This window comes from Eriocheir sinensis, chromosome 33, assembly GCF_024679095.1.
Source record: "Eriocheir sinensis breed Jianghai 21 chromosome 33, ASM2467909v1, whole genome shotgun sequence".
NCBI classification, from domain to species: Eukaryota; Metazoa; Arthropoda; class Malacostraca; order Decapoda; family Varunidae; genus Eriocheir; species Eriocheir sinensis.
This window is the reverse complement of record NC_066541.1, coordinates 6,968,295-6,993,766: the sequence shown is the minus strand read 5'-3', so window position 1 is coordinate 6,993,766 and position 25,472 is coordinate 6,968,295. Positions and strand designations below refer to the sequence as shown.

The following is a 25,472-nucleotide window of genomic DNA, read 5'->3' as shown; positions in this document are numbered from 1 at the left end:
GTGGAGTGTTTGAAGTTGGCTATTCTTGGTCTGCCTTTTGATATTATTTCTCTAGTGCTGTTAGATCTATGTGGAGACTCATCAAGACTTGGAATCTGACAAAGTAAATGGATATGGGAACTTTACCAGAAATAAATAGTTTCAAACATAACCGTATTTTCTCTTTCTGGTAGGCTGGCTCTTGTTTTCTTCTAGTTCATTAAGACTTCCCAGGATCTAAAAGCAAACGAATGGACATGGGAACTTTACCAGAAGGAAATCCAGACACGTAGCGAGATGAAGAACCGTGTTTCCTTACTCTGGTACCTCTTGTTTTCCTTTGGCTCATTAAGACTTCCCAGGATCTAACAGCAAACGAATGGATATGATAAATTTACCAGAAAAAAATCCAGTCAGCAGCGAGATAAGAAAAAAACGTATTTATTCTTCAACCTCTTGTTTTCCCCTGGTACACGAAGACTTCCAAGAACATAACAGCAAACGAATGACGATGGGAAATTTACCAGGAAGAAAAACAGCGTCAGTTAACTATGGCGATGGGAAATTTACCAGGAAGAAAAACAGTCAGTTAACTTCTCAATCTGGTACCTTTTTCTTGATGTAGTGCCTTTCTTTTCTTAATCTGCTACTATTTTCTTCCTCTGGTACTTTTTCTTTCGGTACCTTTTTTCTTAATCTGATACCTTTTTTCTTAATCTGATGCCTTTTTTTCTTAATCTTGTGCCTTTCTTTTCTTAATCTGGTACTTTTTTCTTCTTCATCTGGTACCTTTTTCCTTCACCTGATACCTTTCTTTCTTCTGGTTTCTCAGGTTCACTCAGGTATAGGCTACTACTTCATAACTGGCGTGGCAACCCTGACGCTAACGGCAGGAAAGTGATAAAGGATTCAAACTATAGGGTATTCGTGAAGGGCCTTTGAGCGGAGGACTTGCTGCGCCGTCCTTTACTTACTCAAGAAAACTGCTTCCCCGGGTACAGTTGGTGGAAGATAGTGGTGGTCATGGCCCGGATGCCCTCGAAGGTCTCCTCTCCGGTGGGTCTGATCTCCTCCTTGGGCAGCAGAAAGCCGTACGTGCCTGTGGGGTGACAAGAGAAAGCTTAAGGTACATTACAGTGGCATCGTTATCATTACAAAGGGTTGTTTAGGGATGGTGAGAAAGCTTCCGAAACGAGATTGCCTTTTCCCTTTTTTTGCATGTTTTCTCTAAAGGATCAATGTCTTACGTGCATTTCTTTAAGGATGTTTAGTTTAGCCTTAGGTCTGTCATCTTTACCTGACATACAAACAAACAAACACAAAAACAAGCAAACGACCCTTCAGCTTTGGAGAGAAAAAAAAGTACGGCCCTTTAGCTTAAAAGAGATGACCTTTTTGTTATGGTAAAGGGGACGGTTCAAGAGCAAAACAGTGATAGCAGAAAAGCCTCACAAAAAGCTGCTCCTATGATGGTACAAAAGAAAATACCAAAAGGGTGATCAGTTTAGGTTAGAGGGCAGCCTTGACACCCTCTCTGGCTCTGTATACTCACTCACCTCTGTCTCTCAGCTCGAGGGTGAAGGCGTAGGGGATGCCGGCGACCCCCATGGCGTAGTCCATTGAGGATCCCGAGGCCACGTACAGGAGGGACGGAACATTGCCTTGGATGTACCTGTGGGGGGAAGGTTAGGCGGTGAGTCTCGAGGGTTGTTGTCTAGTGTTTTGTTGTTGGTTGTGTGCCTCTTGACATTATTGCTTTTTTATTGTTTCTTCTACTTCTTTTTATTGTTTCTCCTACTTTTTATTGTTTCTTCTACTTCTGTTTTTATTGTTTCTTCTACTTCTCTTTTTATTGTCTCTTCTACTTCTCTTTTTATTGTTTCATCTACTTTTCTTTTTATCGTTTCTTCTACTTCTCTTTTTTATCGTTTCTTCTACTTCTCTTTTTTATCGTTTCTTCTACTTCTCTTTTTTATTGTTTCATCTACTTTTCTTTTTATTGTTTCTTCTACTTCTATTTTTTATTGTTTCTTCTACTTCTCTTTTTGTTGTTTCTTCTACTTATCTTTTTGTTGTTTCTTCTACTTCTCTTTTTATTGTTTCTTCTACTTCTCTTTTTATTGTTTCTTCTACTTCTCTTTTTATTGTTTCTTCTACTTCTCTTTTTATTGTTTCTTCTACTTCTCTTTTTATTGTTTCTTCTACTTCTCTTTTTATTGTTTCTTCTACTTCTTTTTTTTATTGTTCCTTCTACTTCTCTTTTTATTGTTTCTTCTACTTCTACCGTTCTTTTACACGTTCTTGTTCTTCTTGTCGTTGTTCTTATTCTTGTTTTTGTTTGTTCTTGTTCTTATCATCGGCTACTTGTCTTGTTTTTGGTATAAGGATCTAAACAAAATAGGTTATATAAAGAAAAACGCCCTCAATATGTTACTCTTCAAAAAAGACAGGATGAAAATGTCTGGTTTGAGAATGGCCTGGAATGTCTTGATGGTATTCTTCTAAAACGAGTGGATTGGCTTGACTTCACTATAGTTAAGTTTGGGGAAAGAGCACCGTCCTCTTTCCTTTGCTTATATCCACATTAAACGATGAAGAACTATGTTGAATGCCTATTATTTGGGTAATTTAGAGAGAGAGAGAGAGAGAGAGAGAGAGAGAGAGAGAGAGAGAGAAATGGGGGAGGGGGGGCGTGTTTGATCTACGAGACAAAGCCGAGATCAAGACCTGACTCGAATCACTTACTCCGTGCCGTTGTAGCCCTTGATGGCCGCCACCGCCTGCCGCCCCACCTCCTGCAGCTTCTCGTGGTTGCCCGGCAGCGTCTCGGTGTGTGACCACGGCGTCAGCCACATCTGGGAGTACGAGTGGAGGCTCACGTACGCCTTCAGCTGGAGGGGAGGAGAGAGAGAACGAGTGAGTAAGGGTCGTTTGGTGGTTCGAGTCAGGTGATAAGCCGAGTTGAGCTCTTTGAAGATTTTCCCTTTCGTGATTCTGTCATTATGGTTACTTACTCTTGTTGTCGCTTCCATTAAGAGAACATGAGCCCTTGTCCATTGACGGCCCATTAGTTGTGGTTATGTACGAATGCCATTAGGAATAAAGGAAACGGGGGTGAGTGAGGTTTGTTCGTCGGGTTCGATTCAAGTGTTGAGTCAGTGGCACCGACTCAACACTAACGGGGAAGCTCTTCCGGATGATGCACTGACTCAGTGCATCATCCGGAAGAGCTTCCCCGTTAGTGATTTTCTCGATGCAGTCAGGTGCGGTCATGGTTAGTGTTACGGTACGTGTGGAAGGCGGGAAAGGCGATATAACTAAGCTTATATTCTCAAACGTTTCGAGGCGTATGCACCCACATCTGATAAGGCTTTCGTAGAGAGCTGTGGGTATTTCCTTGGTAAATGTAAGAGCCTAGTGGTAGTTAGACAAGGTTTCTGCCCCACATGAACGTGGAAAACACCCATGAGAGCTAGGCTAATCTATTATGGCCTTTGGAATTATTTGTTGTGGGAGTCGGAAGCGTCTGATATTACGTGCCTACGTGACACTGGAAAAGGAGTGTGCCGCGGCTCGAACACCAAATAGGGAGAAAGCGATCGAGGCTATTCAGCACCGTACTCCTTGGAAAGCGTCTTCCTTTGTGCCTTGATTCCCTATAGATATGTCCCCTCCGTAAAGGAAACATTGGTCATTGTCTTTCGGCGGCTATTACGTGTTCGCGGGAGTGTTCCATGAGAGAAAACGAGAGAGCGGAGTTTTTTTTTTTTTTTGTGTAAGTAAATGTGGAAAGTATCCGGTGTTGTGATTTTGTGTTGAGAGAAACGTGGACGACAGGAACACAAAAGCCAAGCAGGATATAGAGGAGGAATATCTGGTTGAAGGGTCTTGTGTACCTTGAAAACGATCTTCTGTTGTGGTTTCGTGTCAAGAGAAGCGTGAAGGGCAGCGCAAGGGCCAGGACAGAATAAAGGGGAAGACGTGCTGCCGCCTAAACACCATCCATCGGTGAGCAGAGAAAGAACCTTGTGATTTAGTTTACAATATCACAGTTTGCCGATAATCGTTTATGTTTATAGCTTCTCATACACATTGGGGTAATTGCTAATAATATGGGCACGCCTCATTTCTTCAAGAGTTCTACATAATTCGTTCCCATAAACATTAGTAACAGAATAATATAAAACAACCAGGAACAATATAATTTTGGAGAGTTCCTGGGGGAAGGAGCACCACAACGCGGCACCAATTCTCAGTTTTCAATTTTTTCTCTATTTCCTGTGTATTCACTTGATATGACCCGGAAGTTATATTGATGTCAGATTATTATGTATCTGTACTTATTGATGTATTTAATATGACGGGAAAGTGGCCGGTACGCATTTACCTCTTCCCTCGGTGAATGATCATTTGGCAACACTAGATGTAATGCATAAGAGAAAGATGTGTGTGTGTGTGTGTGTGGGGGGGGGGGGATAGACAACACACGGCAGCCATTGTTCACTTCGTCTCACCTGGTCTTTGTGGGCGAGGAGGAAGTCCCTGATGGCTCGGGTCTCGGGCTCGGAGAAAGGCTGGGGCCCGTGGTAGATGCTGCTGCAGGCCCTCATGGACGACCCGCCGGCGGCCCACTTGTAGCCAAAGTTCCTGTTGGGGTCGACGCCCACGCAGTCCGGAAACTCTGGGTTGATGGAGCGAGTCTTGCGCCATAGCCGGTCGTGCTGACGCGAGTATTCATAACCTACGTGGAGGAGAAATTGTCAGGTGATAAACAGGAAGGGTAACGACTCTAGCATGATGAAACAGGAAGGGTAACGATTCTAGCATGATGAAACAGGAAGAGTAACAATTCTGGCATGATGAAACAGGAAGAGTAACGATTCTAACATGATGAAACAGGAAGATTAACGATTCTAGCATGATGAAACAGGAAGATTAACGATTCTAGCATGATGAAACAGGAAGAGTAACGATTCTAGCATGATGAAACAGGAAGGGTAACGATTCTAGCATGATGAAACAGGAAGAGTAACGATTCTAGCATGATGAAACAGGAAGAGTAACGATTCTAGCATGATGAAACAGGAAGATTAACGATTCTAGCATGATGAAACAGGAAGAGTAACGATTCTAGCATGATGAAACAGGAAGATTAACGATTCTAGCATGATGAAACAGGAAGAGTAACGATTCTAGCATGATGAAACAGGAAGAGTAACGATTCTAGCATGATGAAACAGGAAGGGTAACGATTCTAGCATGATGAAACAGGAAGGGTAACGATTCTAGCATGATGAAACAGGAAGGGTAACGATTTTAGCATGATGAAACAGGAATAGTAACGATTCTAGCATGACGAAACAGGAAGAAGCTGAGAGAGACAATCTGAGAAGGACATTTTCACGTTACTGACAGGTCAAATGGATAGCATAAAAGCGCTTCCCTTTTGATCAGAAAGGAAAAAAATGGTGACAACCTGAACAGGATATACTTTTCGCTATTGATAAGTAAATGTGGTTGCTTCTTGATTAGGAAGGAAACAAATATATAATCTGACACCGTGAAAGGTTAGCCTATATTGACAAATGATTCTTAGCGTGTTTCGTCACCGCGTCGGGGTTGTTTACGGGACTGAATTTATAATCAACAATAGTTTCTTTCACGGCAAGGGAGGCAGTTCAAGGGCAAAACACAAAAACATATCAACAGAAAGGCCCGCCAGACGTTGCTCCATCCAAAGAAAACTATACGAGAGGCCAGAAAATCAAATCAAATAATCATTAAACAACATATTTCTCTTTGATCATCTGCGAGGGAGGAAAAAAAGATAGCGGAAAGAAGATGGACGAGAATATAGGTTGGTATTACAGGACACTCTCGCCTTTCACATCACCTATTTCTAAAGGTCAAAGAGGGGGTCAGTCGGGTTTTAATGAGTGTTTCTTCAGGTTCATATGGTACCGAAGAAGACTCACACAACCACCAGGGTCATAAAACTACCCCTGGAAATGCCCACAACTCCTACGAAAGCCTTGTCAATTATGTGTTCATGGGCTGCGATATGTCTTGTAATACGACCTAAAAAAACTTTGTCTCGCCTCACCGTCGGGGTTGCCCAGGGCCAGGATGTACCAGTCGAAGTGGTTGAGCAGCTCCGGCGTCTCCCAGCTGCCCTCGACCAGGCGGTGCAGAATGAACATGGCGGTGGCGGGCGTGATCCACTCCCGCGCGTGCAGGCCTGGGAACCAAACCAAACTCCAGCTCAGCAAAACAAATAAACAAAATAATTAAGCAGAAGCGAATATGACACAAATGAGTGACGGGGAGATACGTTGATGCGTGATAAAAACACAATCGAGACAAAGTGAGGCTAAGATCTTGAGCATCTAAGGAAAACACTTCTGGGTAAATAAACAGACAACGGAGACGAGGTAGTAACGAGTATGCAATAAATAAACAAGTAATTAAATAAACGACAGAGACGATAGAATAGGTAAGGAAAATACAACTGAGCAAATCAGTAGATAACTAAAACAAAGAAACGAGCATTAAATAAGTATAAAATGCAATTAACTTTTAAAATGAATAAATAAGCAACAGGTACACACACAAAAATATAAATATAAATAAAACAGAAGCAAAACCATTAAACAGGCGGCTTTTAAAATGAACGAATAAGTCAATAAGCGAGGAAGGGGCGGCGAGTCTTTATATAGCGCGAGATAAACTGTCTGCTGATTAACGAATGGACAGCCAGTGTGTGTGTGTGTGTGTGTGTGTGTGTGAGAGAGAACGTGAGAGACCCTTTACGTAACTCGAGGTACTGCGTCGCTATCCTCGTCTCCATGTTAACTATAATGAGGCATAGAGATGAAGAGAGATTTGCAGGCCACTTTGCCACTTTGCCATACCAAAAGAAGGAGGAGGAGAATTAGGAGGGAGGGGGTGGGAGGGGTGCAGGGAAGGGTTGCCTAAAAAGAAAAGGGTCCCGTGTGGGTTTGCGCTGTAAATCCTAATACCCGTGAATGTATATGCGGTGTTTCAGGCTTGCTGGTTGACACGTTGGCTTGTTGCTTCGAGGGCTGGCTACTCTAGTTAATGAGTTGCCCGGTGCGGTGAGTGGTTAGTCGCTTGTTTGGTTGGTTAGGTAGGTGTTTAAGTGCTTGGATAGGGAGAGGGAGGAGGGATAAAAGAAGAAAGAAGGGAATAAGACGGAGAAGAGACGCCACAAGTAGTAGAAGTAGTAGTAGCAGTAGTAAATGTAGTAGTAGTAGTAGTAGTAGTAGTAGTAGTAGTAGTAGTAGTAGTAGTAGTAGTAGTAGTAGAAACAGCATCAGCAGTGGTAGTGGTAAGAGGAGAGGAGGAGAGCAAGGTAAAAGAGGAAAACACTGGTCCGGAGATATAGATAAATAAAGAGTATGAGAGAGAGAGAGAGAGAGAGAGAGAGAGAGAGAGAGAGAGAGAGAGAGAGAGAGAGAGAGAGAGAGAGAGAGAGAGATTTACATAGAAAATCAGACCACACAGACCCCATGGTTCAGACTAGGTGGCCTGTCCTTAAACCTAAGTGATTCTACATTAATCAGATGGCTCCAAAACGTTGCTTTTCTACTCTAGTTAATATTAAGTTGAAGGAAGTGACGGTCGAGCTTGTTTTTAAAGGAGTCAGTCGTGTTACACTGGACCACTGAAGGTGGGAGCTTATTCCATTCTCGCACTACAACGTTGGTGAAGAAAAAATTGGTGCAGTCTGAATTTACTTGTCTTCATTTGAGTTTTATGCCATTGTTTCTCGTTTACAAAATGTCATTGATCATAAACAATGTTGATCTGTCTACATTCGTGAAACCATTAAGTATTTTAAAACATTCGATCAGTTTTCCTCGGAGGCGACGTTTCTCAAGAGAGAACATGTTAAGGGTGGAAAGCCTTTCTTCGTAGGGTTTGTTGCGCAAGGAAGGGATCATTTTTGTTGCCCGACGCTGAACACCTTCTAATTTAGCAATGTCCTTTGCATAGTGGGAAGACCAAAACTGTACCGCATATTCCAAGTGGGGTCTGACTAAACTACTGTAGAGCGGGGGTATTACATCTTTATTCTTGAATAAAAAGTTTCTTTTAATGAAGCCCAACATTCTGTTCGCTTTATTTGCTGCATCGATGCACTGCTGTGAGAATTTGAGGTTTGACGCGACTTTGACACCTAGGTCCTTAACGCATTGAACGCTTGTGTTTAACGCCGCGCATTTCGTAATCGAACTTCTTATTTCTTGTTCCAACTTGAAGGACCTGGCACTTGTCTACGTTAAAGGGCATCTCCCATCTATCCGACCAAGCTGAAATTTTGTATAAATCCTCTTGGAGGCTTTGCCTGTCTTCGTCAGTGAGAACCGATTTTCCAATCTTTGTGTCGTCTGCAAATTTATTAATGCGATTATTGAGTCTAACATTCACGTCGTTGATGTAAATAAGGAAGAGCACCGGGCCAAGAACCGAGCCCTGAGAGACGCCACTAGTGACCGGCGCCCACTCTGAGTTAAATCCGTCAATTACAACTCTTTGTTGTCTTTTGCTCAACCAATTCGCGATCCATTGGTTTACTTGACCGTCAATACCTATTTGCTTTAATTTATAAAGTAATTTATGATGTGAGACTTTATCAAACGCTTTCTGGAAATCAAGATAGACTATGTCCAATGATTTGATTACGTCATAAACTGAGAAGAGATCGTTATAAAAGGTCAATAGGTTTGATAGGCAGGATCTTTTGTTACGGAAGCCATGTTGTGAATCCCCAATTAATGAGTGACTTTCGAGGTAACTCACAATTTTGTCTCTAATTATGCTCTCAAGTAGCTTACCTACAACTGAAGTTAGACTAATGAGTCGGTAGTTACCTGGTATTTTTTTTGTCTCCTTTCTTAAAAATCGGTGTCACTTTAACCTTTTTCCAATCCGAAGGGACGATGCCTTGTCGCAAGGACATATTGAATACGGTTGTGAGGGAGGAGAGTATTTCGCTCTTTGTTTCTTTAAGCAGTATAGGATATACTTTGTCAGGTCCGGGACTTTTATTTGTTGTAAGTGATTGGAGGGCTTTAAGGACTTCATCGGTTGTTATTTCAAAATTAGGCAATGCATGCTCGAGATTTACATTAGTACTGGTGCTGGTGGTAGTGGGAGGAAGACTGTTAGTATTAAACACCGAGGAAAATTAATTGTTTAAGAGGTTTGCAATGTGTTGGCTCAATCACTAGTGCACCGTCCCTGTTAAAGGTCCAATTCCACTTCTGATCGCAAAATAAAACATATGACCCCGGAGTGACTCGAACACCCAGCCTTCTGATCTGGAGTCAGACGCGCTACCATTGCGCCACGGGGCCGCTGCTGAAAGAGTTAGAGAGAAAGAGATTGCATAGCAGCGGATATGAGAGAGAAGGGTCTGAATACTAACATGGCAAGCGACAGAGGTAGGTGGAGGCGGCTCATCAGGAACAGCGACCCCGTATAAAGACGTGCGAATAAGGCTGACAAAGAAGAAAAGAGTGAGAGATAGAAAAAAAATAACTAGTCCAGTCCCACCACATTTCTCACCTCCGTCGATCCAAATGGCCGTCCTGTTCGCGCCCGTCGACACCTTGGCGACTCGCAGTGACCTGTTCTCGAAGGAATGGCCGATCTCCTCCAGGGTCACGAGGTGGGGGTATTCGGTGCGCAGGTATTCCAGGTACTCCTCCATCTCTGCGGGGAAGGAGACACCCAGGTGGAGGATGAAGTGTGTGAGGTGGTGATAGGGGACTGATGTGGGTATGTCGAGAGGAATGATGCAGCGGGGGAGGAGGAGGAGGAGGAGGAGGATTGTGATATGTTTGGTGTTTGCTCAAATGCATTCAGTGTATTAATGATTTTTGTGTCAAAATCGCGTCAAACCTCAGTCTCCAAGCAAAGCACTGAGGCAGCCAATAAAGTGTTGGACTTCATAAATAGAAGTTTCTCATTCAAGGACAAAAATGTAAACTATTACTACAATAGCTGAGTCTTGCCTCAAGAGTACGCGGTGCAATTTTGGTCTTTTCACCATGCGAAGGACAACGTCAAATAAAATTCCAATGTAGGGCAGCAAAGAAGATCTCTTACTTGTGGAACAAACTACGTTATGGAAAGGCTGATATGTCTGATCATGTACTCTGTGGAGAAACACCGCCTCCAAGGGAAACTGACGATGTTTCAAAATGCTTAATGGCTGTACGAATGTGAATATTCGGTAAGGTAGAATTGCAAAGTCGTGGTGGCCGTTTAGTGTCGTTACACATAAGGAGAGACCACCTAGTCTGAACATTCACTCTCTCTCTCTCTCTCTCTCTCTCTCTCTCTCTCTCTCTCTCTCTCTCTCTCTCTCTCTCTCTGTGACCAACGAGGGGTCTGGGGCGCCTTCAAGGTCAAATATATCACAATATCAAGGCGAGCAGTGTGCCTTGACCTTGAAACTTCGTTATTACATAAGGAGATAATTGGGTCGTTATTAAGCTAATGGCATGTACGGATGGGTGACTGTGTGTGTGTGTGTGTGTGTGTGTGTGTGTGTGTGTGTGTGTGTGTGCGTGTGTGTGTGTGTGTGTGTGTGTGTTCTGAAAGGGGAGGAAAGTCATAGGATGAGTGGTCGTCTTATCTACATTATCCTATCGCATCCCATCCTACCTTACTTCTCATGATATCCTACTCATCCATATCGAAGTAGGCGTGGCATTTATGACCCTCCTTCGCGACGGAGATGAGCACCGAGGCCACGAGCAGCTATAGCATATATCCACAACTTGACATCATGATACCTTTCTCCTACTACATCCTACCGTATTGTATCCTACCCTTCTACCTTACCGTTGTAGGAGTGGTATTTCTCCCAGGTCATAGGATGCGCGGGTCGGTTCCAGCTGAAGAACAAGTCATCCTTCGTCTGCTGGTTGATGGCATCCTGCAAGTCCTTGATGACCTCCTGGTAGCGAAGGTTGTTTTCCGTGAAGACGCGTTTGACCTGGGGAAGGATGAAGGGAGTGAGGGAGGGAAGGGAGGGGATGGCGGAAGGATGGAGGGAAGGGTGAGCAAGGACGAAGGAGGGAGGGAAGGAAAGATGATGGAGTGAGGGACGAAAAGGTGATGATTTGGTGGGAATGAGGGAAGGGAGAGAAATGACGAAGGGAGTGAGGGAAGGAAAGGAGACGATGACAAAGGGAATGAGGAAGGGAAAGGAGATGATGCGGAAGGAAAGGAAGGGAAACAGAGGACGTTACGAGGAATTAGGAAGAAAAGAAAAAGGGTGGAGAGAAGGGAAGAGTGGATAGGAATAATGGAAAGCAGGAAAAGGGTCAGGAAGGGAGGGATAAAGGGAAGAGTTTTCATAGCTAAGGTAGGAAAAAATAAGAAGAGAAGATGGAGAGGGCTTTATTCATAAGAAGAGAGAAAAGAATTAAAGGGAAGGAGGTAAGGGAGGAAAAAAGGAAAAGGAAAGTGTGGGTCTAGGTAAGGAAGGAGGAAAGGGAAGGAAGAAAAGGGCGGGATAGGGAAGTGAGGGTAGGGAAGAAGGGAAGTGGGTGTATGGGTAGGAACGGAGGGAAGGGGAGAAAGGGAGGGAGAGGGAGAGGGAGAGGGAGAGCAATTTTATCTACTCAGTCACCCTTGTCGTCACATTATGCGTCTCACTCTCACTTTTCCTCTCTCTCTCTCTCTCTCTCTCTCTCTCTCTCTCTCTCTCTCTCTCTCTCTCTCTCTCTCTCTCTCTCACACACACACACACACACCGTTTATCTCCTTTACTTCCACACGCTCTCGTTCACTCTTAACAAGCTGACTCATTCTAAACACACTCACGCAATCACAAACTCATCCACTCTCATAATCTCTTACATTGACAAGCTCTCATTTTCACTCACTCTGCCACTCACTCACTCTCACTCATTATCTACGCTGTCACGCCTCTCCCTCACTCTCACTTTCTATCACTCTCACTATCGCCTCTCACCTTGGACTCAGCGGCGGGCGGCGTCAGGAGGTCGATCTCAAACAGCAGACTTCGTTCATTCTTCCGCCAGGACCACAGATCGACTCCCTCAGCCGTGTCCAGCGAGTCCACCACGGGCAGCTGGGACGCCTCCACATCAGTGCGCAGGAGCTTGTACCCTTTGTAGGACACCGACTCGCGCCCCGGCTGGTTCAAATCCCCCTTCTGGAGACGTACGACCGCTGGGTGGGGGGCATTTGAGGTGCTCTGGGCTGGATCCTGACTCTTCTGCAAGTTCGCGTCGTTGAGCGCATTCAACCTCGGCAGTTTGGAGTCAGGAGGGTCAGATCGGTATTTATGAGGGTTTGGTCCGCTTAACAGTTTGCAGAGGGTGCTTTGAGGGAAGGGTGAGCACTGGCAGTACCCCCAGAGAGTCCCCAACACCGCTAGCAGCATCATGGGTCTGTTGAGCGTCGTCCATCGCGCCATGGTTACCGGAGAGCTCTTGACCGTTGTTTATGCTGATTTATCACAGAGAGGTCGAGGTTGTTCACATAGAGTAGTAGAGAAAACGTGATGGTGTGGTTTGGTTTCACGTACAAAAACAGGATTGTATGGTTTTGCACCGAGTATGTTTTTGTTATTATGGTAAAAAAAAACCGATTGAATGAGACCGTTAATCTTGTTGTCGTTCTAGCGGATTGGCTTTGAAAATTAAGAGATGGCAAGTTCAGTCTCCTCGGCCGCTTTAGAGTGGTTGGAGCCACGTCTGGGCGGTTTGATATGTTAAAAAGTTTGCTATCGCTATGCTATGAAGGCAAACGGGAGAATAACGCTCTTTCTATTCTTTTCTATTCTCGTTACTGTTGTTTATCGCGGCAAAGTTCCCAGAAAAGCTTAATTTCAAGACTGTGTGTGTTCCTGGAAGCTGCGTGACGCCGATTTGACCAAGTTCAGCTGTCAATGAATGATGACGCTGATTTGACTAATTCAGAGTCGTTTATGTTGTTTATAGCCGCAGAGTGACCCAGAAAAAGTGTTTGTTATTTAGAGTTTTCTGCTCACGTATTCCTGGAAACTGTGTTGGCTGAGGGACGCTGATTTGACCAAGAGCGTCGCTTCCAGGACACGGCTTACCCACTGACCGGTGGAGTGACACGGCAGTTTTATATATATAGAGGCGTGGACAGGTGCAGTCTGGCGGCGGCGGGGGCGGCTGGAACCAGGTGCATCCCGTGGGCGGAAACGTGTGAGCCGAGGGTCAGGCGCTGCACAGGAAGTGACCCCGACACTGCAGAGGTCAAGCCTTGCCCTCAAAAACCACAACTCGCCTAACCTTGACCCTCAGTTCCTCCCTCCTCCTTCCCTGTCCTCCCCTGTTGTTTTCCTATTTCTACTTTCCTCTCTTGCCTTCCTCTCTTCCTCCCTCTCTTCCTCTCTCTTCTTTTCCTTCTCTCTCTCTCTCTCTCTCTCTCTCTCTCTCTCTCTCTCTCTCTCTCTCTCTCTCTCTCTCTCTCTCTCTCTCTCTCTCTCTCTCTCTCTCTCTCTCTCTCCTATATTTTACCTCACTCCCTCTCTATTTCTCCAATTTTCCCTCTCTCCCTATCTACACTTTTCCTCCCTCGCCCTATCTCATTTTCTACCTCCTTCCCTATCCTCTCCTTTCCTTCCTTCCTTCCTTCTGTCCCTTCTCTCCTTCTCTCCCTCCCTTCGTCCATTCACTGCTCCCCGCTCCTTTCTCTCACGTTATTTTTCTATCACCGTCTCTCCATCTATCCCCTTGTATCTCTCCCTTATTTAAACTTCCCCTCTTTATCTCCGTCTCTCCTCCCTTTTATTCCTTTCTTCTAACTCCTTTCCTATTTTCCCTCCCTCTTCTTCAAACTCCTTTCCTCTTACTTTTTTCCTCCTTCTATTCCTTGCCTTCAACTCCTTTCCTTTTAGTTTCTTTCCTTCCCTCCTGCTTCGTGTCTAGCCTTGCAGTCTCCACAATGCCTTAGTCCTCCCTCACAGCAGGCAGCGGGAACGAAACTCTACGGAAGAAACATGTCAGGAAACACAACACTTAACCACATCCTCCGTTCACATAATTATGATACTCCATGATGCTTTGCCACGGCCTGCGTCTCCCTATCTCTAGTCCCTGTGTCCGTATTGAAGGATGAATCTTATAACAGAACACCTTGCGCACCGTGTTATCGAGGCGACCGTAGATAAGTTACGTCATTTTTTTTACGTAATTCAAATTTGCACCTGTTACCTGTTACCTGGCTTGAGGTCACGGGTGAGGGAGTTGGTTTGTAGTAAATGAGTTGATGACAGCACAAATGACGTACCGTGACATCCAGGTAACCATAGTTATGTAAATTTTTTTCACGTAACTAAGGTTTTCACCTGTAACCTTAATTTCACAGGTGAGGGAATTAGCTTGTAGTTAATGAAGGATTCCATAACATCACCTACACCACCGTGACATCAAGGTGAACACAGTTTAGTTACCTAATTTTTTTACCTAATTAAAGTTTTCACCTGCAACCTTGATTTCACAGGTGAGGGAATTAGCTTGCAGTTAATGAGGACTCATAATAACACAACTGATGTGCCGTGACATCCAGGCGATCATAATTTAGTTACCTCATCTTCTCACCTAATTAAAGCATGCACCTGTGCCTTGATTTCGCGGATGAGGGAGTTAGCTTGTTGTTGACCACAGTTTACCTTAATTATTTCACGAAAACAAAATTACCACCTGTCACCACCTTAATTAAACAGCCGAGAGGGTCAATTGTAGCAAGGAGGTAGGAATCTCTCTCTCTCTCTCTCTCTATATATATATATATATATATATATATATATATATATAAGGAGTAGGCCCCGTGTTGTCCCCGTTGACTTCACCCGGGGGCAGGGCGGGCTGGAGGACTCGGGAGGAGACGGCCATTTTCCCTAAGACATTCCACCCGTGACTTTTTTCCCTCTGACAAATTCTTCCCCATTGACATTCCTCCTAACATACAAACATTTCCCCCCTAACTTTTTTCCCTCTTACATTTTCCTCCAAGCATTTTCCCACATAACATTTTTCCATCTAACATTTCCCCACTAACATTTTCTTCCCTAAAATTTTCCCTTCTAACATTTTCTCCCCTATCATTTTCCCCCAAAACATTTTCCCCCCGAACATTTTTCCTTCTAACATTTTCCCCCTAACAATTACCCTTCTAACATTTTCCCCTTTACATTTTCTTCACTAAAATTTTCCCTTCTAACATTTTCCCCCCTAACATTTTCCCCCCGAACATTTTTCCTTCTAACATTTTCCCCCTAACAATTACCCTTCTAACATTTTCCCCTTTACATTTTCTTCACTAAAATTTTCCCTTCTAACATTTTCCCCCCTAACATTTTCCCCCCTAACATTTTCCCCCTTAACATTTTCCCCCCTAACCTTTTCCCCTCTAACATTTTCCCCCCTAACATTTTCCCCCGTAACATTTTCCCACCTAACTTTTTCCCACCTAACATTTTCCCCGTAACATTTTCCTCCCTTAAATTTTCTCCTCTAACACTTCCCCCCAAACATTTACCCCCTAACATTTTCCCCCCTAACATTTTCCCTCTAACATTTTCCCCCCTAAAATTTTCCCCTCTAACACTTTCCCACCTAACATTTACCCACTTAACATTTTCTCCCTAACATTTTCCTCCCTAAAAAAAATTTCCACTAACATTTCCCCCTAACATTTTCCCCCCTAACATTTTCCCCTCTAATATTTTCCCCCTAACATTTTCCTCCCTTAAATTTTTTTCCACTAACATTTCCCCCCTAACATTTCCCCCCTAACATTGTCCCCCCTAACATTTTCCCCTCTAACATTTCCCCCCTAACATTTCCCCCCTAACATTTTCCCCCCTAACATATTCCCCTCTAACATTTTCCCACCTAACATTTTCCTTCTAACATTTTCCTATCTAACATTTTTCCACCAAACATTTTCTCCTCTAACATTCTCCCACCTCACATTTTCCCTCTAATATTTTCCCTCTAACATTTTCCCTATAACATTTTCAAACCTAACATTTTTCCCCTAGCATTTTCCCACCTAACATTTTCCCTCTAACATTTTCCCACCTTACATTTTCCCCCCTAACATATTCTCCCCAACATTTTTCACTCATCTTCCCCCCTTAACATTTTCCATCATAACATTTTCCCCCCTAACATTTTATACCCCAACATTTTCTCCTCTAACATTTTCCCCTCTTAACATTTCCCCCCTAACATTTTACCACTTATCATTTTCCCACCTAGAATTTTCCCATTAACATTTTGCCCCCTAACATATTCCTCCCCTAACATTTTCCCCCTAACATTTTCCCCTTAACATTCCTCCCCTAACATTTTTCCCCTAACATTTTTTCCCCTAACATTTTCCCCCTAACATTTTCCCCATAACATTCCTCCCCTAACATTTTCCCCCAACATTTTCCCCATAACATTTTCCCCATAACATTCCTTCCCTAACATTTTCCCCATAACATTTCTCCCCTAACATTTTCCATCTAACATTCCTCCCCTAACATTTTCCCCCTAACATTTTCCTCATAACATTTTTCCCCAAACATTTTTCCCCTAACATTTTTCCCCATAACATTCCTCCCTAACATTTTCCCCCTAACATTTTCCTCATAACATTTCTCCCCTAACATTTTTCCCCTAACATTTTCCCCATAACATTCCTCCCCTAACATTTTTCCCCTAACATTTACCCATTACAATCCTCCCTAACATTTTGCCCCAACATTTCCCCATTACATTCCTCCCCTAACATTTTCCCCCTAACATTTTCCCCCTAACATTTTCCCCATTACATTCCTCCCCTAACATTTTTCCCCTAACATTTTCCCTCTAACATTTTCCCCATAACATTCCTCCCCTAACATTTTTCCCCTAACATTTTCCCCATAACATTCCTCCCCTAACATTTTTCCCCTAACATTTTCCCCATAACATTCCTCCCCTAACATTTTTCCCCCAACATTTTCCCCATAACATTCCTCCCCTAACATTTTTCCCCTAACATTTTCCCCTAACATTTTCCCCATAACATTCCTCCCCTAACATTTTCCCCCTAACATTTTTCCCCTAACATTTTCCCTATAACATTCCTCTACTAACATTTTTCCCCTAACATTTTCCTCATAACATTCCTCCCCTAACATTTTTCCCCTAATATTTCCCCATAACATTCCTCCCCTAACATTTTCCCCCTAACATTTTCCTCATAACATTCCTCCCCTAACATTTTCCCCCTAACATTTTCCTCATAACATTCCTCCCCTAACATTTTCCCCCTAACATTTTCCCGCTAACATTTTCCTCATAACATTCCTCCCCTAATATTTTCCCCATAACATTCCTCCCCTAACATTTTCCCCCTAACATTTTCCTCATAACATTCCTCCCCTAACATTTTCCCCCTAACATTTTCCTCATAACATTCCTCCCCTAACATTTTCCCCCTAACATTTTCCCGCTAACATTTTCCTCATAACATTCCTCCCCTAACATTTTCCCTCTAACATTTTCCCCATAACATTCCTCCCCTAACATTTTCCCCCTAACATTTTCCCCATTACATTCCTCCCCTAACATTTTTCCCCTAACATTTTCCCCCTAACATTTTCCCCCAAACATTTTCCCCATTACATTCCTCCCCTAACATTTTCCCCATTACATTCCTCCCCTAACATTTTTCCCCTAACATTTTCCCACTAACATTTTCCCCATAACATTCCTCCCCTAACATTTTCCCCCTAACATTTTCCCCATTACATTCCTCCCCTAACATTTTCCCCCTAACATTTTCCCCATTACATTCCTCCCATAACATTTTTCCCCTAATATTTTCCCCATAACATTCCTCCCCTAACATTTTCCTCATAACATTCCTCCCCTAACATTTTCCCCCTTACATTTTCCTCATAACATTCCTCCCCTATCATTTTCCCCCTAACATTTTCCCCCGAACATTTTCCTCATAACATTCCACCCCTAACATTTTCCCGAAACATTCCTCCCCTAACATTCTCCCCAAACATTTTCCCCCTAACATTTTCCCCGTAACATTCCTCCCCTTACATTTTCCCCCTAACATTTTCCCCCTAACATTTTCCCCGTAACATTCCTCCCCTAACATTGTCCCCAAACATTTTCCCCCTAACATATTCCCCGTAACATTCCTCCCCGTAACATTCTCCCCTAACATTCTCCCTTAAAATTTTCCCCCAAACATTTTCCCCGTAACATTCCTCCCCTAACATTCTCCCCAAACATTTTCCCAGCTAAAAAATTTCCCCATAAAATTTTCCAAAATAACATATTCCCCACTAACATTTTCCCCACTAAAATTTCCCCCCGTAACATTTTCTCCCCTAACATTTTCTCCCCTAACATTTTCTACACTAACATTCTCCCCCAAACATTTTCCCACCTAAAAATTTCCCCCATAATATTTTCCCAACTAACATTTTCCCCACTAACATTTTCTAGCCTGGCATTCTCCACCCCCCCCACACCCCCTCGCCTCCACGACATTTTCTCCTTAGATAATCATAATCGGCAGCGTTACGTCATGGAAAAAAAAAACAATTACTATAAATTTCGCTATTAACTCAACTAAACGGGCTAATCTAATATCTGGTTTCAAGACCAGCTGTAACTATTACATGAACTATTTTGGTGTTATTTAGAAAATTTTCGGAAGCTCTCATTGTTCACTATTTCCAGGAGAAGCGCCAGCGGGCTTTCTATTTGATTTTTAATTGTTTTGCCCTTGAACTGCATTCGTTATTATAAAAAAAATATATAATAAATGAGGACGAGGCCAGGTGTGTCTGTAGGGGGGAGAGGGGGGTTAAGGTAAGTCGAGGAAGAAATTATTATGGAGGGAAAAAGTAGTAAGGAAGGGGGGCAGGTGGGAGCGAGGGATGGACATGAACGGTACGGTAAGGTGCCAGATAAACAATTCTTACACCAGAACATTTAACGAACCTATACCATAAACCTGTACACGCTCACTGTCTTTCCTTTTCCCATTGCTGTACCTTCTCCATAAATCCTCTTCCTCTTCTTGCCATACCCTTGATAAACAACAACAACATCTAAGTAACAGGATGTATAATATAAAACTGGAGATAGATTAGAACGAGGGTATGTTTGGAAGCGTGGTGAAGGGGGGGGAGAGTCAGGGAGATGTGTTCAGGGAAGGAAAAGAACCGATGGGGGGGAGGGGGATGGACATGAACATTACAAGATATAAATTAGAAAACTGGTGATAGATTAATGAGAACGAGGGTGAGGGTATTTTTGAAAGGGGGGTAAAAGGGAGGTACGGCAAGGGAGAAATGATCAGGGAGGGAAAAGGGCGGAAGGAGTGAAGGGTTGGTGGTGGGGAGGGAGGGAGAGGTTGGACATGAGCCTTATTGATTGAACTGATTGAAAGAAAAAAAAACGAGGGTGAGAATCTCAGAAATAAGGGGGGGGGGGGTTAAGTTGGGAGATAAATAATCAGGGAAGCGGGAGGGAAAAGGTCGGTAGGGGGTCGAGGGGGGCGGGGGTGGACATGAGCCTGAAAGATTGATAGAAAAATGACAACGAGGGTGGGAATCTCAGAAATAAGTGGGGGGAGTTATGTCGGGAGATAAATAATCAGGGAAGCGGGAGGGATCAGGTCGGTAGGGGGTCGAGGGGGGCGGGGGTGGACATGGGCGTTACGGGACAGGATGCATATTTGTCCCTCCTGTCGGCGGTGTCAGCGGGAGAGAGCGAGGCGCCAGGGACACCGCGGATTTCAACACACCCGGATGAAGGCACGGACGGTTTCCCTTATCCTCCTCCTCCTCCTCCTCTGCCTCCTCCTCCCCCTCCTCTCGAACTCATAATGGTTCTAAGAAGTGATCACGTGACCGCTGTGTGACTGAGAGAATGGGCGTGAGTGTGTGGCGAGGGGGACGAGGAAGGGGGGAAGACACATAGAGACAGCGCCCCCTGCATGCCCCCCGCCACCTTGCCACGCGCCATCACAACCCCCTCTCCCCCCTCTACCACCCCACCACCTCCCCTTCCTTTCCTACCCTATCTACTCCTTTCCTCCCTCCCCCTCCTTCCTTTCATTGCCATCTTTCCCCCCTCTCCCTTCCTTCTCTTCTCTCCATCCTCCCATTCCCTCCCTCCCCTCTCCTCCCCCTCTTCCATCCCCTCCTTTCTCTGTCTCCCCTCCCCCTTCCCTCCTCTCTCTCCCTCCTTCCTTTTCCTGCCTCCCCTCCCCCCTCTCTCCTCTCTCCCTTCATCGGTTCCCTGCTTCCCCTTATTTTCATTCATTCTCGCACTATTCTTATCCTTCTCTCCTTCCTTTCCTTCCCCTTTCTTCTCTTTATCATCCTCCCATCCCTCCTTTCCTGTACCTCTTCTTCCAAACGTGACTCAGGGAATACGAAAACAAGATAGCAGCTATTTTCACGCCTTAACTGACATCCTTGGCGAGTGGGCGGATTTTTTGGGTGATGCGCTCCTGTTTGTGATGCGAGGGGCGTTGTGGGGAAGACGAGGCCGAGAGTGACGCAAGCAAGCAGAGGGGGGAGACGAGCGAGGAGGAGGTAGGCGGGCAGGGAAGGATGGGTGGAGGGTGGAGTGAACACGGCAACAGGCATTTCTCCAACCCACACAGACCTTCTAGATTCTAGAACATCCCCACCCCCAGATACTGACAAGCACTGAGGAGACAAAGTGGAGACATGGGTGTGGCACGAGGGGGCAGAGAAAGGTTGAACAGGATGGAAACGTGGTGGAACAGGATCAAAACAAGGGGTGGAACGGAGTGTGGGAATAGGATGTGGAACATGAGATAGAAACAGAGGGCAGAGACATTCTGAAACAGTGTGCAACAAGGGATGGAGAAGTGTGGAGACAGGGTGGAAACGGGGTTTTTACAAGGTGGAAGAAGGGATAGAAAATTGTGGAGTCAGAAGTGGAACAGGAGGAATAGAGATGGAACAAGGTCAGGAAAGTAAATGAAACAGGTGGAGAGAGATGGACCAGGGTTGACATGAAGTGAAATAGGATTGAGATGGTGGAATAGGGTGAAGAGGTGAAAGTTGGGTAGTTTTTTCTTTTTTTTTAGGTGTTGCGTGTAGCGCCGGTAGGGTTTCTTGAGGTGTCTCTTGGACCCGTCAGTGGGGCAGGCGAATTTTATTTATTGTGGCTGCCGTGATGTATGACTCTTGCTTGGCCCACGCTGCCCCCCGGTGCTCCTCTTTATCGAAGTCGCTGAAGTTTGGCTTGATTGAAGACCTGGGCAGCATGTAGGTAATCTTCCGCCACTTGGCGGTGATTGAAAATTGTCAGCGTGCATCGGTGGTACTCGGACCTAGGTCCCCGGGCTCACCACGCCCGCACGCTGACCGCTCGGCCACCGCCTTCCCGTAGGATGGTGAAGAGATAAAAGATGGGTGCAGTGTTCCCAGTGGGAAATATGAAAGCGTAACATCTGGTAGCAAAAAGTAACATTTCTGATATCTGATCAGACGTTTGAAAAGTAACTTATATTCATCTATTCTATTTATACCCAGATTGCAGCTAATTTACCCAAAAAATACTAATTTTCTGTTTTTCGTCCATCCAGACAGACGAACTTATGTAGTAATTATTGGTGGTGAAGCTCAAATGTTAGTGCGAGGTTTAGTTCCTTCTGTTTTAAAGATCTTTTTTGTCATTTTTAAAGCGACCAGGCGGCCCCTCTGGTTACTTAAAAATCCTCATGCATTTGTTATGAGGTTTTGCAGTAGAATAATGGTATACTTTTCATTCCTTTTGGAAACTATGACGATGTGGCATCACTGCGAAAGAAATGGCACCCATTTGGGTCGGGTGATAAGCCAAAAGATAAGATAGTGCGTGAGTTGCCCACTGCTTTGTCGAGAGGAAAAATATATACGCCTCGCTGCCCTTCACTCGTTGCATACTTTTACAATGCCAAGAAGAAGCAGACACGCTAAGAAAAAAAAAATCTGTTAGGAACTCCAGAGCAGCGCGGGAGAGAAGGAAAGAAGAGAGAACGAGACGCGAGTCACCGCATCGTGTCCAGCCTGCCCCTCCTCCAGTGTCGCCTGCAGCTCTGTCACTCCCTCCCTCAGCCTGTTTCCTCTCTTTCCTTCACGCCACTGCTTCAACCTGCTTCCACATCTTCCTGCACACCGCAGCCATTACGTCCAGAGTAACGATAGAACAATATGCACCAAGTACGTAAGCTACAGGAAGTGAACCTTCTAATGATCATTCTCCATCGCTCCAACTTCTGTATCAAGCAGCATCACGTAAAGTAGCTGATGCATCAACAGTAATTATGTTCAGTGTGGCAGTGATGGAAGAGAGGATGGGAAGAAAGTAGAAAAGCCAAACAGAAAAGAAGGGAATTGATGTGTAGAGTAAATGCTACCAACCAGAGGAGCACTGGCACCAGTCCCACCAGTACATCATACTGGCACATCCGGCACAATGTATTATGCAATAAGTAATATTTGCTTTATTTTGAGGGACTGTAAAGTGTTGTGGATGAGTCCTGATATGTGATAATCCTTATTGCCTAAATATATTCAGGCATTTTTCGTGATAAAGGTACTCAAACTTTTAAGAGCATTCTTCTCATTTTTTTTAATTCAATGAAGAATGACGCTGAAAGAAACAATCGAATATCAACCATTGAAGTTTTGGCCAATAGGCTGAGGAATCAAAGGAGAAGACCTGGGCGTCAGATTATAATTTTTTACTCTATCTTAACATATTGGATTATGATGGAAGTGTGTGGTGTGGTTACTACTCCCCCGAGGGAACTGATATGCGTGGATACCCACTGTACAAACTTGCCACAGCAATAACCCCGCCACCAATTAACACACTTGAGTACACGCGAGGTGGGACACACGGCACAGGTGAAGTCTCCCGCAAGGGCTGCACCAGGAGAGGAGTCGAGGACGGAAGCAGCGGGCAGAGCCAGTGGTCTAATATTAACTATTTTAAACTTTTCTGGCGGCTGTGCTTAGCAGAAATGATATACAACAAAACTGTGTTAAATAAATAAACTCAAATTGTTATTGATAAAGCCTTAGCAAATTAAAGTTTGGCATTTTTTCTTAAAATCAACAAAAAAAAAACATGGAAAGGAACAACTTTACAACAGAAATTAAGAATAATGAATTAATGTACGCTTCGAGAACAACAATATGATAAGTCAGCCAACCTCGTAAGTTGAATGTTAACGATACCCCAGAATATGGGCCTTGATAGACATTACCTCAGCCATGAAAACTCAATAATGTTATTTATTTTAGTTAATGAATCAAGTGATCTGAATTCAGAAATTCTCTCTCTCTCTCTCTCTCTCTCTCTCTCTCTCTCTCTCTCTCTCTCTCTCTCTCTCTCTCTCTCTCTCTCTCTCTCTCTCTCTCTCTCTCTCTCTCTCCAAATCAGCCAAGATATTGGATGAATACCCGATACGTAAAAAAAGCTTTTTAACACCAGTGTTTATACAAGAATAATGCACTAGAACCAGCTTATGCGCATTCAAAATAGTCTACTTTGTAAGTATGCAGTAGAGTGTAATACTCACCTTAATTTGGCCTCTAAACTGATTCGTTTTCTTGACGAACTGAGAGAAACGCTCAGCCACAGCCACCCGTATCTGACGAGCGTATCTGACGAACGCCTCGGCAGATCTAGCATCCAACTCCTACCCGCCACCTTATCCTTTCCCGGCTAATAATTTGTCTGGGGACTTTTTCTACAGAATAAATCAGCATTAAAAAAATCTACAATACTCATTTGAAAAACGAAAACCCAGGGCTTGGGGAAAGAGCCAATCATAAGTTATAACAAAGTGAGTAGCATACATTATAATTACAGGAAAGGCAACATTTCGGTTTTGCTGCACAGTTGTAGGAGGAGGGATGGAGAAATGGGGAGAGGAGAAACGGCCAGGGGAAGGGGCAGGGGAGGGGAAGGAAATTGGTTATCAACTTATCACTCACTTCAGGATTAGGAGTATTTGAGTAGGGGAGAGGGGTGTGGGAGAGGATGGGCTGGGGGAGAGGGAAGGGAGTGGTTGGAGAGAATTGCTAAAGAACCTAGATTTGCATGATTTCAGGAAAAAAAAACACCAACACTCCAAGTTCTCAGCCCAAAAGCCAAGATCTACCGGCCAGTACTTGTTTTCCTTATGCTTAAACGCCATAAGGACGGAAACATTAGCCCTCTTCTGCACGTTCGTTTAAGCCTTAGTAAAACGTAACAAAAATTGCTAAAACCTGATAAAAAAGTAACAAATTGTAGGCTTATTATCAATTTTGTAACCTTATTGTCAGCATCGTAAAAAGGGACAGCTTATCTAAAAAAGTAGCAAAATCTTACTTTCGTAGTAGGGATGTGCACCGGTATCCGGTATACCGGAATACCGGTATTTTAGTTTTGGTATTACCGGTATCAGCAACACTTCGGTATACCGGTAACGGTATTTTTATCACATCGGTATACCGCTATACCGGTATTTTTTCGTCGGTATTTTTTCGGTACTTTTTCTTTTGTACAGCACTGAATGCACCAACCCCATAAATATAACAACTATTCAACTACGTAAATACAAAGGCACTGACTCGTGACTTCACTGGTGGCTACTAGAGGTCGAAACGTGGGCCGCGTAGCACCTCGATATTCAGGGCTCCCGCGCGCAATTAATTTTGAAACGGCATCAGTGAATATGACATGATTGATATAGTCGAACCAGCAAATGGCCATCCCACGAATAATGGGGGATTTTTTTTTTCCATCTTTGTCTTCATTCTTCATCTTTTCATCTGTCTTTGTTTTTACTTGAACGCTTATATAGTACCGCACGAGATATGAGTAGACTATTATTACTTTTATTTTATAAGCATTAGTATTACCATCATTATGATGCAGTTTTCTTAATAAAGCATTTATTATTATTATTATTATTATTATTATTATTATTATTATTATTATTATTATTATTATTATTATTATTATTATTATTATTATTATTATTATTATTATTATTATTATTATTATTATTATTATTATTATTTATTACTATTATTATTATTATTATTATTATTATTATTATTATTATTATTATTATTATTATTATTATTATTATTATTATTATTATTATTATTATTATTATTATTATTATTATTATTATTATTATTATTATTATTATTATTATTATTATTATTATTATTATTATTATTATTATTATTATTATTATTATTATTGTTATTATTATTATTATTATTATTATTATTATTATTATTATTATTATTATTATTATTATTATTATTATTATTATTATTATTATTATCATCATTATCAGTATTATTCCTATTATTATTGATATTATTATGATTATTATCATCATCATCATCATCA

At 43.2% G+C, this 25,472-nt stretch overlaps 1 protein-coding gene and 1 non-coding gene across 3 annotated transcripts; both read right to left on the bottom strand.

The window, feature by feature from the left end:
* Positions 1-647: 647 nt before the first annotated feature.
* On the bottom strand, positions 648-23,740 carry LOC127006662 (carboxypeptidase B-like). Of its 2 annotated transcripts, XM_050876830.1 has the most exons (9): positions 23,638-23,740; positions 11,993-12,492; positions 10,855-11,008; positions 9,571-9,717; positions 6,083-6,217; positions 4,494-4,720; positions 2,725-2,870; positions 1,536-1,651; positions 648-1,078 (listed from the first exon to the last, which is right to left on the bottom strand). In XM_050876830.1, the coding sequence occupies exons 2-9, from the start codon at positions 12,458-12,460 to the stop codon at positions 954-956; spliced, it is 1,518 nt and encodes a 505-aa protein (XP_050732787.1). In that variant the 5' UTR covers positions 12,461-12,492; positions 23,638-23,740; the 3' UTR covers positions 648-953. The 2 variants fall into 2 exon arrangements, with proteins under 2 accessions (XP_050732787.1, XP_050732786.1); XM_050876829.1 differs by lacking the exon at positions 23,638-23,740 and having other exon boundaries at positions 11,993-13,126.
* Trnaw-cca (transfer RNA tryptophan (anticodon CCA)) lies at positions 9,288-9,359 on the bottom strand. Its single transcript has one exon. It is a non-coding gene; the product is annotated as a tRNA-Trp (tRNA).
* Positions 23,741-25,472: the final 1,732 nt, after the last annotated feature.